The sequence below is a fragment of the Diachasmimorpha longicaudata genome, chromosome 9 (genome assembly GCF_034640455.1).
Source record: "Diachasmimorpha longicaudata isolate KC_UGA_2023 chromosome 9, iyDiaLong2, whole genome shotgun sequence".
NCBI classification, from domain to species: Eukaryota; Metazoa; Arthropoda; class Insecta; order Hymenoptera; family Braconidae; genus Diachasmimorpha; species Diachasmimorpha longicaudata.
In genome coordinates this window covers 3,128,640-3,143,336 of record NC_087233.1, presented here as the reverse complement: position 1 = coordinate 3,143,336, position 14,697 = coordinate 3,128,640, and the positions used below count along the sequence as shown (strand labels likewise).

General features: G+C 37.0%; 1 protein-coding gene and 1 long non-coding RNA gene across 6 annotated transcripts; one reads left to right on the top strand and one right to left on the bottom strand.

Moving 5' to 3' along the window:
* Positions 1 to 125: 125 nt before the first annotated feature.
* Positions 126 to 9,717, bottom strand: LOC135166040 (zinc finger protein 184-like). Of its 2 annotated transcripts, XM_064127954.1 has the most exons (4): positions 9,112 to 9,717; positions 6,569 to 6,633; positions 4,104 to 4,724; positions 126 to 4,001 (listed from the first exon to the last, which is right to left on the bottom strand). In XM_064127954.1, the coding sequence occupies exons 1-4, from the start codon at positions 9,161 to 9,163 to the stop codon at positions 2,292 to 2,294; spliced, it is 2,448 nt and encodes an 815-aa protein (XP_063984024.1). In that variant the 5' UTR covers positions 9,164 to 9,717; the 3' UTR covers positions 126 to 2,291. The 2 variants fall into 2 exon arrangements, with proteins under 2 accessions (XP_063984024.1, XP_063984023.1); XM_064127953.1 differs by having other exon boundaries at positions 126 to 4,724; positions 9,112 to 9,714.
* Positions 7,968 to 11,874, top strand: LOC135166043 (uncharacterized). Of its 4 annotated transcripts, XR_010299619.1 has the most exons (3): positions 8,348 to 8,529; positions 10,263 to 10,317; positions 11,422 to 11,874. It is a non-coding gene; the product is annotated as an uncharacterized LOC135166043 (long non-coding RNA). The 4 variants fall into 4 exon arrangements; XR_010299618.1 differs by lacking the exons at positions 8,348 to 8,529; positions 10,263 to 10,317 and adding an exon at positions 7,968 to 8,332; XR_010299620.1 differs by lacking the exon at positions 10,263 to 10,317.
* The last annotated feature ends 2,823 nt before the right edge of the window (positions 11,875 to 14,697 follow it).

Below are 14,697 nucleotides of genomic sequence, written 5' to 3'. Positions count from 1 at the left end.
GAAGATTTTCGTGGCTTTGACGTCCCTGGGGAGTCCTTCTGGAACAGGCGACTCATGACGAATCCTGGAAGATATATCTCCAAGACAAATCTTAATTTTTCATTTTTTAATTTATTTCAGACATATTTTCATTTCAAATGAAAATTTCCGAAAAAAAAGAATTTATTTTTATTAAATTATTCACCACATTCACAGTTTTTAAAAATATAAATTAATAATTTTGGTGTTATTTGGGGGGAGGGGCTTCTATTTCTTCGAAGGATATTTTTTCCGCCACCCCTGGAGTCCCAGCAAACGATGCAAATTAAATATTAGTTCAGCTTATTATTGGAATATTAAAAAATACATTCAACTCGGTTTCAAAATTAATAATTCGAGTGTAATCTGAATTTTATTACTATAAAGGGTACAATCCTTATAGCTCGTCTCCGACTCATCCATTCAATGTCATGACCTATGTCAGCATAAAATTTAAATGACGGTCATATGACAATAAATTACAAACATTTTCACACCTCCAGCGCTGTATCAGTCAATTGCGCTTACAATTCAAGTTTTATTTTTACTAAATATTTTCTGTAAGTTCTGAACGTATCACAGTTGCTTCAGTCTTATGATAAGGTGCAGTTCTGGTAACTCTGGAATCCGCATCCAAATATTTTTCATAATATATTCAAAATTATATGAAATTTCTCTGAATCACATGGTCTCACAGGATCCTCCGTATTATTTGCTCGAAGACTTCAAAATCTACTTTGCGTAGATGTTTCTCATCTACTGAAAGAGCTGCGTAATAATCTCTTCAGGAACGATTATCTGACATACTTCCTGAGGGTACATATTCATCATTCATTCTGATGAAGAAATCCTTCCTGATAGATGTCCTCTTTTTGAAGAGCTGGTCCGTGAAGAGCAAGGGAATTTCTTTTCGACGAAGAAATGTCCTCCAGGGAGAAGAGTATTTTACGACTCCTTCTGCCTGAGCTACGCAGTTCTCGCAGGACGAGAGTGAAATTCCGTCAGTACAAATTTCTTGTGGGGCAATAAGAGAGCATCACGATTTATAGAAAAATATGTTGTTCGAGCGGCTTCGAAGCTAACGGCCAGACATGTTTACGTCAATAGTTTTTCGAAAACGAACGTTTCCATGTCCTTCCAAATTTGTAGCCATCAATTTGTAGTTGAAGCTCATCACCGACGACCGACGAATTAGCACATCAATGGGGTTCGCCACCTGCAGATTTTATCGAAGAAGTAAATAAACTATTTCATTGTGTCAATCCACAAACTCACGATGATTCACATCTACATTGACGTGGCTTAACAACACGCTCAGTAAATTAAAAGTTGATACATTTTTTAAAAAATGTTCTTATCATGTCAATAAACATTTGACTAACAAATTGATGAATCACTCGAAACTATTTCCCTACATTCACGTTATCTAATATTGAAGTGGTTCGTCGCAGGTCTGCGGTCAATCTAGTCATCAATCAGAGGCGAGACACTCATGGAACGCTCTAGAAACGAATTTGATTTTCTCCTCTCCCCCTCCGGGTGGCTCTCGATTCTCGAGAGCGTTGTTCCTCAGGCTAGTCTGGTCTAGAACGTCGTGGTGTAGAGTCCAGCTGTTTTTTCGATTTTTGCAATACCCGTTAACCCCCCAAATATACGACTCGCACTCTATTAATAATAAAGTGACATTATAAGTATTAATAACGTGTTCACTGATTATTGACCTTCGTCTCACAGAGTTTTCCTTCTCCTCATTGGTCAAACTGCATCGAAAATCCACGAGATCAATTGAATACATTAACGTCTAATAAAAAAATGTTCCCTCCTGATCATCAGTATGACGATTATGACACCTTAGATTCTACTGTACCTCGTAATTGTCTAGGAACATTTGTTCGTGTCATTTATTCTCTTGCTCTTTTAACTATTCTTGATGCGAAACATGAGTTTATTTTAAATTACTTCCTCAGGAGAGTATACGAGCAGATCTACATTTTAAATTGACTTTCCAATCACAGAATTCGCTTTCTCTAACAAAAAAGAAAGAGTAGCCTCCTCAGCATCTTGATTATGACACTTTAGAGTACGTTATACCTCGCAATTGCCTACCAGCATTTGTTCATCTCATTCATTGTCTTGCTCTTTTCAATTTAATTTGTTTTCCCTTATAAAAATTATTATTGCGGACTTTAAGTCCATGTCAACTCAGTTCTTCAGGACAGTAGACAATCAGACCTCCAGTTTCAAGCGCCTTTCCCACCCTGGAATCTTTTCCTCTAATATCCATCGACATTAACCCCAGTGTCCAATATATAATACATTATATTCTGAGCCTCCTCGTCAAGGACATACGCATTATTGAGCACCATCTCCGCCAGCTGAAGATCAGTATTATTGATGTGCAATTGCGGCACCTCCTCAATCTTGCTATCCTCCTCCGTCGGCAACTGAACTCCCGGTTCCTCCCACTCCCGTATTTGAACACTCGGTAGAACCTCCTGATCGCATCCTCCAGCATTCCCCTTCTCCTTCTGATCCTCACCTTCATCAATTTTCTCTTCTAACCCCTTAACAAAACCAGGTCTCTTCCACTCATCACTCAGATCCTTATGCTGTTTCTGAAAGTGTCTCCGCATGCTGTGTTGGTACCTAACAGTCATCTGGCAATAGGGACATCGATAGACAATTCCACTGTGACTCGTCTGGATGTGACGATTCAACTGATACTGTCTATGAAAATTCTTCTGACATAATCCACAGGAGTACTCTGCTGGTTTCGAATGACTCGCCACATGTTTAGTGTAGCTTGCTTTGCTGGTGAACTGAAGAGGACAATGTGGACACTTGTGGATTACCTTGTCTCCATGCATTTGCTTGAAGTGCTTCAGGTAATTGCACCGCTGGAAGAAGCTTTTTTCACACTTTTCGCAGTGGAATTTCTTGTTGCCGTGCAGGAGAACATGAACATCAAGTGCTTTCTTCGATTTGAGCTTTTTCCCACAAACGTGACAAGGTATCTGGGCATGTTCATGAATGAATCGATGTTGTTTCAAAACACCGAGTCTGTGAAATCTTCTCTGGCAGATGTCACATTCAAATTGTCGTTCACCATGAGATCGAAGGTGTTGCTTCAGGATGGAAGGAGTCTTGAAAGCATCTCCACATTTCTCACATATGAAGGGCTTCTCATCGATCCCTTTTTTCTTGTCTTTAATGTTCTTAGCCACTTGCTTCAGACCGTTATGGATTTTTCCATGACGAAGAAGATGAGCTCGATGTGAAAATCGCTTTCCACAATCTGGACAAACGTGTCGAGGCGCTGGACATTGGTGACTGTCCAACTCCAACTGGCATAGAAATGTCTTACGACACCACTTGCAGTAGATCTTGCCCGAGTGTTGTATCATGTGTCGCTTGAAATATTTCTTAACTGCGAACTGTTTTTGACAGTAGGGACATTCAAAACCATCACGTTTCGTCGAAGATGAACAAACGTGGGATAGCAGATTCTCTTTTCTGGCGAAAACAGCTAGACAACCTGGACAAATAAACTCTCCGGTGTGTTTCCGAAGATGACGATAAAGGTACTCAGCTTTATCGAATTTCTTTCCGCAAATATCACAATCCAGGTTATTGATTTGGTGGGATAAACGGTCACTATGATTTGTCATACTTAACAACTCTGATGTCAGGTCGTCGACGTTGAATTTGGGGGGGTCAGAGGATGATAAGTTATCGGCTAGAATTGAATCTGTCAAGGGATTCAGAGTAATACTTAGACATCCTTGATTCTCCAGAATGGACTTTAATGGCGAAGTCTCGATCAAATTATTGCTCTGAAGCAGATCATTGACGGTCAGGGAGTTGGTGTCCAACATATGAAGATTGGTGGATGATATTTGTTCATTTTCTTGTCGAGGATCGTCTGATGTTGAAATACCGAAAGATTCGGTCACCGACTCCGGATGTTTTCTCGCTCGGTGTCTCTGGAAAACAGAATACCTGCTGAATTTTTGATTGCAGAGGGTGCAGAAGGCTCCCAACAGGGATTTATAATGTTCCATTAGATGTTTTGCGTAAGAGGGTACCGAATGCACAACAACCGCACAAATCTTGCAATTCCAGGTCGTTTTATCGTCCTTAGCTCCTAATTCTTGGGCGGGGAGACGCTCAGCGAGTTTCAGAGCCATCTCTTTGTTCAGTGTCTCGACGTGATTAGTTGTGCCATCGGAGGAGAACTTCTGCAGGTCTTGTGCAGGAACTGGAAATCCCGAGGAGATGATGTCGACGTTGTAGAGGGGCATTTGCATTTTAGTAGCGTAGAATGGGGCATACCACACCCGCAGCTCCTCTCCAGGAATTATTTCACGTATCGCTGTGTAGAATATATTGGACTTGAGCTGATAGCATATGAGATTCTGCTCTGTGGCACTGCTAGCTGGAGCAATGAAGCACATCCAGTTGCTGGTATCCTCGCTGGAGTAGTCCAGGTGATAGGTCTCTGATGGAGAGGAGCCAAATATGCGAATGGGAAAGTATGTCATGGGATTCATCATCCAGTTGCGTTTCGCCTCGAATGGACCGAAGGTTGTGCCTCGAGGCAAGACGCGTCTTGTGATGATGCTCGTCGTGCCATCGGCCATTTTTGTTATCTCAAGATCTGGAGGGACAGTTTGACGAGCTTTAGATAACATCGGAGTGTTGGGAACCTGAAATTTTACGAGAAATACTTGTGGTCAAGATGTGGATCTGTTATCATTAGAACGTGATAGAACGATTTTTCTCGGGAATTTTGAATTTAATGTTTGTCATTCGCAACCCTGAACAATTGTAAATTTGGTTCGAAAAAACAGTTGAACATTTTTAAAGAGCTTTTCTATAAATATGAAAGAATTATTTTCTTAGAAGATATGCGAGTGATGTGGAATAAGGGGAGGAAATGGCCGTCTACCCACCATATGATGTCAGGGCGTTCCTCAGGAGACTCAATATTGAAATAACTAAGGATATGAATTTATTCTTTAAAAAATTAAGATTAATGTATGACACACTCACCCATGTTAATTAGGTATAGAGCAGATAAGTGTATATAACAAATTGTAATTTGGAATTTTATAGTCGAGTAAACCAATTGATTTAAAAATGCGTGAATAAAAAAAAAGGTGCGATAAAAAGAGATATCCTTTGGCACATCATGAGGTATTGGGATCTACCAATACGCCGTTTTTGATCAATGTCTGAGGATAGAAGAGGGGAATGGCGGATGATGGAATCGAGGAATTCGATCCCCCTTTCCTGTCATCCAGACATTGGTCAGCAGTCCCAGGGTGTCTTGTAGACACCGTGGGAGGCAGTCCCCAATGTTTGGACATTGATCAGCAGACCAGCGGCGTCATTTGGATAATGGTGTTGGACGATCCAACTGATGTCTGGGCCATGGTCGGCACTCCCATGGCGTCGATTAAATATCATATTAAGTGGTTTCATGGGTTTCAGGACGTTCAGTCCAAGACAATGAACTGTTTGACTGGGTAAGTCTTGTATCAATGATCATGCAAGACAATAGTAGTGCAGCAAATCGTGAGAGTGGTTACCTTAGGGAATTTGGACTTGGAGAGCTTGGAGAGTTTTTGTAGACTTTAAGAGAGTCAGAGGACGATCGGGAGGAGATCAGAGCGGACCTCTGAGTCTCCCCTTCGCGAGTCCAAGACCCAATTTGAGATCGATGTTAATAACGCGTTATACTGAGCCACTCGTGCGAGACGTCTATCTTTAAAGAGTCATTGTAATTATACATTTTTATAACCATCTGCGAAGGTTCATTTGACTATCCTTTCCCACTCATCACGAGACACTTCTCCAACTTGAGTGAACCCTAATGAGCTCAAATAGTCCGAAACTATTCACGTTTTCCTTGGATTGTCCATCAGTCATCAGTTCCATGGTGCCATCTGGAAAATGGTGTTAGACGATCCAACGGATGTGGTTTGACAGTTTTATCAGTGAAAAATGATCGCTTATTAGTAATATATTTTTACATTCGATATAGTAGAACAAGGGCTCATCAAAATGTTTAGCAAAAATCATAAAAAAAGTTTGATAATTCTTAAGGAACAGTTTTTTTTCGATGATCTAATTGCGATGTACCCTAAGATTTCCTGTTCCATCTGATCTTTATCCATGACCGATTCATCAGCCGCCATTTTAGATGGTAATACACTACTAATAATATTATTATAATCACATTATCTATTTTTCAAACAATAAAAGCACATATTCAACAAATATTCTTCCAAAACACAACTAAAAATACTCTTTCATGGTTTTTAAGACTTTTTTTCGAACCAAATTTGTAAATCTCATCGATTCTCGAGTGACAGGTGATTGGGTTAAAAATTTTATATACAAATTGAAGGAGATAATATATTTAGAGGACGTTCTGAAGTTGATGCATCCGGCCTTTGAATGATCAAAAATAAAATAGCCAATCAAAATGTGCAACGACATTGTTTGTGTTCTTGAATGAATTCTGAAGTTACTATTGTTTACTTACATGTTGACAGCCCTGTAGGTAAAAACAATCCTGAGTTTCGTGGGACCCTCCGCAAATATTGCAACCTGGAAAAGAAGACAGTTAGAAAATCTGGAAGTAATCTGGAAGGTACGATCCAATTGACCCTCTCGTTAAATTCTAAAACATTGAGGGGGACAATATGGATATCCCAGGGTAAGATGGACACCTCAAAAATTTGACAGGAGGTGGGGTAAAATAGACAACATGAAACATTCTACATTTTGGAATATGAAATGTTGAAAAGTGTAGATTAAAGAAAAATGTGGCTAGAACAGGTAGCTGTGTGAATATTGGCATCGAAGTTTCTAAAATCAACTTTTTTTGGCTCGTTTGAGTCGTATTTATTGAGACTGCATGGTGTGTGTGGACAAACATTACTCGTCTGTCCATAGCTGTGTTTAGTCAATGTGAATATGTTAGAGTTTTTCTCAGAACAATGTCAGAATGTTTAGAATAGTTTTAATAAACAGAAACAAAGAAGAAAAAGAAAGAAAGGAATGAACAAGGGCTTTTTGTTGAATGGGTCCAGAGTGTAAAAACTTTGGTCACTAAGGGTTAGTTCCTCTGGAGACATGACAGGACAACGATATACCTTCTGCGTGTGATCATAAAGATTTAAAGTTGACAGCGAAATTATTTGATATTATTTAGTAAATCCCTGTCCATAATCCAATAGTATTCATTGAGTACTTGACTGTACTTCATGCACTTTTTTGTACCCCCTTACTTTAGACCTGAAGCAAAGGGGCAAAATCGCACAGTGTCAGAGTTAAAAAAAGAAATGTGACAATCGGTTATGTCTTAATAGTACTGGTGTGTACAACTTTTTTTTCATTGTTTGAAAATTTAAAAAACCCGAAAAAAAAATCACATAAATGAATGTGAAATCGCTAGTACGTGTTTGTGTTATGCTCATTTTACTTATTCATTAGCTTCATGATGAACTATTCCCTTCTATAATTTCCCCCTTATTTTTTAAATCCCATGCAAAATAATGAACATTTTTCAATTAGCAAATTGCTAGTATATGTTTGTACAATCATACTACTCCCTACTCATTATTCTATTTACACTTAAGCCCTCTATTTTTTCCTGATTAGTACAATCAAACATACGGCTGTACATGTCTGTAGACTCGAGGTCGCGAAAGTACTAAGGTCGAGGTGTAATTCAACGCGATCGATGTAATTCGAAGCGTCGATCCTCGAGGATCCTCACGAGGAGCCAGGATCGAGAACAAAGAAAAGTGGAGGAAGAAGGTGGCAGCCAAGGAAACGAGTTGGGCCCCCAGGTAATTGGGGCAAAGAAGGTCATACCTCTGGGGAGCGTCCTAGCTAAAGGAGCTGCTCGCATCCCAGAGAGTCCTGAGAATCAGGAGGGCAGGATGGGAAGGCAACCGAAAAGGAACCCGTTCACAGCAACGGGAGAGACGGGGGAAGAGAACCAAGACATTGCTGACGAGTTGGCGATCGATCGGAGGCAGGAGAAAGAGGCCTTCAAACCCTCAAGGCTACTCTCTCATTCCCCCATTTGCCACACATACCGTGGAAGCCCACGTGGTGCGGCCGAGGAGGTTCACCACTTCTCCAAATTGGTCAGATCTCAATGTCCACAGGTTGGGCGGACGACCAGGCACCACAGAGCGAAGCCCTAAAAAGCGAGCAGGACTCTCCTCCCCCCCCAACCCAAGGAGAGCCGAGCCCCACCTCCGATGACAATCCTGAACTGGCAGAATAGTTGAAGGTAAGGAGGCTCAGGAAAAACCACATAGTGGTTAGAGGCTGGAAGAGTCTTGACCACCAGGGCGAGCTCAATTTCGCGGAATACGAACTATGTGACATAATCGAACAGGCAACAAAAGTCCCACCACCAATGTTAAAATCTTAAATCGAGTATAAAAATACGAGATGTGATATTCAATTGACGAGGTTTTCGAATAGGTAAAATACGTTTTTGAAAACGTCAACTACTATTTCTGTAGCGAAGTGGTAAACTAGGATAAGTGCATTTTTTTTAAAATGGGTTTTTTGTTTAAATATTGTGAAAATATTTAATATTTTTATTACCTGCCCTGCGGTGCCCAAAAAAGTCCTTAAGTAGATTAGCATTTTTAATGTATTTGTGTATTTCATATTTTCATTTGATAAAACCTAATCAGTTTACATAGCAGTGGGGCCCCATTTTTTAATTCACCCCAGGGCTCTTGGTTACCTAGCTACGCCACTGCTTATCGCACAAAATAATAATTAATTTATGGATCATTTGGTTATTTAATTTTCCGACTCAAAATGACAATCAGAGAACGAAAATTGGAGTATCCATACTACTCCATCTTTCCTCTTTCCTCAGCAACGCTGACACTTTCTCATGTGAAGTTTACATCACATGTGCTTTCTCATATGTATAACCTCAAAATTATCCTGTGTCATTTTTTTTTACTATCTTCAATGTTATTTAATCTTGGTGTCCATATTACCCTCGGCCTCCCCCACACATATTCCCAAAAACAGCTGTTGTCCCACCTGATAAGCTCTCCTCGTGGTTCATCGTCACAACTCCACTTTTATTCACCATCACTCCCTTCTTCCACGGAGAAATTGCACCATTCGTCCTACCTCAACAGTAATTATGTTGACCAACAATTCTTCAACTTGAACAAATACGTTCAGACCGTAATGATTGTTGAGGTTAGGAGTGCACCAAATAAATTGAGGGAAAGGCGATGAAATTACATGACAATTATTCACACACGAAGAAAACGATAAACATGAATGAAAGATTCACAGACTACATTCTTGTCCGATTGCCATTAGTCTTTCCCTAGGTCTGTTTTCTTGCTTTTATTGCATTAGTAGACGAGGGTCATCGCGTTAATGTCTAGTCCTAGTCCTCAATTTCCGTCAATTTTGCATTTTTCAGAGCCAATAGCTCGTAATTATTGTCATTGAACATAGGGAATTTTTCACTGAACACTGAATAAGTATTAATTATCACTGCAATCAAATTTGGCCAAATTCTTCCACTAGATCCCAAAGTAGTTCAGCTCTTTTGTTTGGTTTATTCTCCATTTAGATTAGAACAACTGAAAACTTTAATAAGGCCCGGTTGGAGAGAATCCCGTGATCATAAACTGCGACCATAAATATTGAAATATTTATGGTTTTATTAGAATCAAATGTAATTGATAGCCTATGATAACAACAAACAAAGGGTGGTAATTGAGTTTGATAGCTAGCAAATAAATATTTTGAATGTGATCTGTAATCGCATTTCAAGGTTATCTATCGATTTTCCAATAATTTTTACCGGGGATCAACTGACAACACGACGAGATTCGTAATAGGATTTTATTATCGATTTATTGTGGTATATTTATTTATTATCGATTCATTTATTTAGTATCGATTTATTTATTGTGGTATATTTTCATGGTAATTAAAAATCATTTAATCCAGGGATGTGTATGTGAATTGTAAAATATTCCATCCCCAGCTGAACTGGGTACATTAAACATTTACCAAATGTTCTCTCTTCTTTCCTTGAAAAATGAATTCACTACTAATTCACGGAACTCCCCTCCTCCTGTCCGGATGTTCATCATCATTAATTAATAAACAGCAACGGTGTAGAATGGGTATGTTTATTAATTACTTTTTATTAATTTTTTATTCAGTGAAGTAAATATAGCTGCTCTCTCCTCGGCGTTGTCGAGGGCGCCCAGCAGCTCTGTAAGAATATTCTTTTATTAATTTATCCCACATCAACAATTATTGATATCCCTACACCAATTCTCAATAATTATAATATGCTCCAAACACTTGGAAAGACAAACTTAAAAAATGTACGTCATTATAACGCCCTTCAGCCAACAATAAAGTAGTTTTCTTTTACTGTCGCACTGAGGTAATCGAAAACATTTGTTAAAACAATCTCATCACCATAAAGTTCCTACAAATAATTTAATCATATGACAAACAAAATTATATCTTCACAAAAAAAAGTCTGTCGATAAATATATAATAGTTACAGTCGAGAGTCAATTTATTCGATCAAAGTTTATCATGAAAAACGATATTTTTCACTCAAATTTGTTAGGCAACTTTAGAATATAACTAACAAAGTTATTTTTAAAAAGTTATTTAGAGTTCATTATCTATACCCTAAGAAAGAAATAAAAGGAGTTGTAAAATACAGGATGTAATACCAAAGAAAAATAAATTATTATTATTATTATTAATAATATTAGGTCGGTTTGAATAAAAACATTGTTGAAAAAAAAAAATTATCGAATGAACTTTTAGAGATGTGAAATCGATTCTGATTTGGATATCTGAAATTTTTTCGAAAAATCATCCCTTTGAACTCACAAAAATTAAAATTTCGGAGGAGGGAGTAATAATGAACCGGAGCTCTTTACATTGAAAACATTTTATTCATTCAGTAAGAAGCTTTTTCTACATATCGTTATCAATCAATTAATTAAAAACGACATTTTGCATACTTAGCCATACTTCAATTGAGTAATTTAAAAATAATTTTTCAATAAGCTTTTTATAATAGCATTTCGGAAAAATTATACAACTTTGCGATATTGTGAAAACACCGGTAATTCATTAAGGCCGAAACAATAAAAAGGCATTAATTATTATGAAGGATGGATTCATTCAATAAAGGACTGATAAATTTACATATCTCAATTCTCGTTACTTTTCTTGTCTCAAACTTCTACCTTTGTAATATTTTTTATGATCATTAATATTACGTTCGTCTCGAAGATGTTGAGGAGTTTGGCAACATTAATCAATAATTTTTCTTTTTGTTTAATCGTCTAGCCCGGGGTGGACAACAGCGGATCCGGCATCACTCAGTGGTTCATATCGCAATGGAGCTCTTTGATATGGAGATGCCCGGTAGGGCATCGGCCAAGAAGCAGTTCTGACTCTGAATGTTCATCCCTATGTAACGTGGCCGACTCAGGCCGAACGCTACCGAGTATCTATATACAACACAACTACCCCTTTCACTATCTCTGAATAATTTTTAATATTTATCTCGAGCAGGGGAGAACGAATTAGAATATTCTCCTTAATTACATTACGTAAATTCACATGATAAAATTATCAGAATCAATTGATGGTGTTGGCAGCACTGACCCACCGAATGGGAGTCCCAAATGTACGTATGACATTGAAGTATTACCAACAGTGGATTTGAAAGTGGTGCAAACATTCAAAGAAGTAAAATGGAAAATTAACTCTATTCAATTGAGTTTTCAATTCAATTATTAGGTGTGTGAATAAGTCTTTCCCGTTTCTTGTAAGAGATGCCGCCACCAATACTGTGCGAGTATTCAATGGTTACATATGTCATAATCAAAGCTTATTCATCTGTCAACAATTCTACACTAACACATTAGTTGAAATTTTTTCGCATCATAAATTTTTGATATCGTGAAAATGTCGAAATTTGAGCCGAGTCGACGTCATTTGCGGGAAGTTTCACTTTATTGGTTCAATTTGAAGAAATCTGCTGCCGAGGCGCATCGATTGCTTCAGGAAGCTTATGGAGAAGGTTGTGTCGATGATTCAAGTGTTCGCGGATGGTTTCGACGCTTCAAAAGTGGTGATTTCAACGTGGAAGACAAGGAGCGTTCCGGGCGGCCGCAAATCTTTGAAGATCAAGAATTGGCGACTTTGCTTGATGACGATGGCCAATACTTTCAATAATTCATTTGTAACCATTTTTTCACAATAAAGGCTCACAATTTGAAAAAAACGGGAAAGACTTATTCACACTCCTAATATAAAAAACAAAATGCATGAAACATAATTTTGTTTTATTTCGAAAGAATCTGTGAATTCTGCTGAAAAAACCAAAAATAAATTTTTGTAAAAATTCGCTCAGAAGAAGTTTTGTGTAGGAGTTTACCCTGAAAATTTTTGAAAAATAAATTGCAATAAAGAGCTCTAAATAAAAGGTCTGAAGAAAAAAATATTTGGAAGAAAACCAAGGTTCGTGGCGTAGATTACGAAATACAGAATTAAATTGACGATATAGAGTTTGACGGAAATAGTGACATAAATAATTATTCGCGGCTCAAATATTTTTTAAGAATAAGCGTCACATACGTGAGAAGTAGAAATTTTTATAACCAACGGTGGTCACGTTAAGAGACCAAGGCAGGGTATTCCTCATTGATTCAGTCGATCAACCAATAATTTCTCATTTCTTTCTTTTCTCTTAATCAATACCAAATGTCCATGTTTTTACTCTAATTTCAGCGAATAGTTCTGTTTCAAATGAAAATATATTAAATAACCCTTAATTTAACTTCTGAATTATCTAATTATCACCATTTTTCGTTACGTCATCAGGCATTTTAATAAGAAATTGAAGTTTCGTAATTTTATTGATTATTAATTGCAAACGTACACCACTGAACCTGACTCGATAGAAAGCCAATCACCTATTGATAAGCAATTTCTTCAACAACAAGGAAAAGTGGTATTCGACTAATTAAATAATATTAATCAAACGTTATTTAAATAAACACATTAATTAAATCAATAATTTTTCTGCTTCTCACATCGCAAAACCCCACAAATGTGAATATGATCATTGACGGCCTTACAGGCCATTAAGTTCAATAATATTGTTTATTAAGAGTACATTAGTGCAATGATCTTTTCCTAACACTGTTTTTACCTGCAAACAGTTGCAAATAATATATATAAATTATTTCAATAAAACAAACATTAAGACAAAAAGTTAGGGGACCCATGTGATTGGGGCAGTTCGTGATTTATGGAGTAGCGATTGGAACCTATCCGAAGTTGCCCACCCCTGTTTTATTAATTATTTAATCGATTAATTGCTAACTTAGTTCATTTTTGCACTGTCAATCTCTTGTACCTGTCTTCAAAGCCGTTTTTTCACGCTATTAAAGATATCCAAGTATACACACATCGCACTGAAAGAAAAATACAATTTTGCCAATCAGATTTATTTTGGTCAAACGAACGCCCGAAATTTCCATTGGAAAATCGGCTTTAAATTCTTGTCAGAAGAATATTTAATTGGCAAAATTATGTTTTTGTCTCAGTGCGACAGTCGAATTGAACTGTGAAACTTTTTTTTTTATCTGAAAAATAATTGAAAGCTTATATTTAAGCAAAAATTAAATAAACGAATAAATTACGAAATAAATGAATTTAATAAAAAATGTTGATTTTGGAAACAATAAGTACTTTCTATAACTAATTTATGAGCAATAAATCATTTTTATTTAATTTATTGATATTCAATCTACATATTAATAAGAACTGATGAAAAAATTATGCTGCGTAAAAAGTAATTAATAAGTTTGAATAATCATCATTATCATTGGAGAAATTGTTGAAAAAATCCCTGGATATCTTTAAAAGAATCATTAACTCCTTGAAATCATCTGAATGAGCCGCAGTGGAATGAAAATTCCATACAAAAAGAAAAATTGCATAACATCTTGTGAAAACATCAGAGATTATCAATTTAACGAGAACTCTCATGACTTTTTGAGAACATCCTTTAGAAAATAATGTGGTAATTTGTGTTAATTTTTTTTCCTCCACCGGTTTCTTCCGAGAATGATTTATTCATATTAAATTATTTAGCAGTGCTCCGTGGAAGTGCATACCATTAACATATCTGTTAATTCATCTTGCACAATCTTGTTTTGATAATAACAGCCGTAAGAGACGGTTTCATTATCCAATGAACGCTATCTAAATTAATTTTCATACTCAATGTTTATTTCAAAATTGTAACTCACTATCAAAAAAATCAAAAGTCCCCGAACATTCTTAATTCAGACTAAAAAAAAGTGCAAAAACATTTGAACATTTTGAAAGAGCATTTTTTCAAATTTTATGAATGAAACTTTTATTGCACAATCATTTTGTTGAGGTGCCACTTACGCCGGTGTTTCTTGTAATGAACTGATTCCTTGATTTTGCTCATTCTGAAAGGATGTCCAAGTAGTTACATCAAAAGACCTTCTTTTTGTGCTTAACGACTTCAACAAATCGTACATTCATCATTATTCAATAATGCTGATTTTTTTTATAATG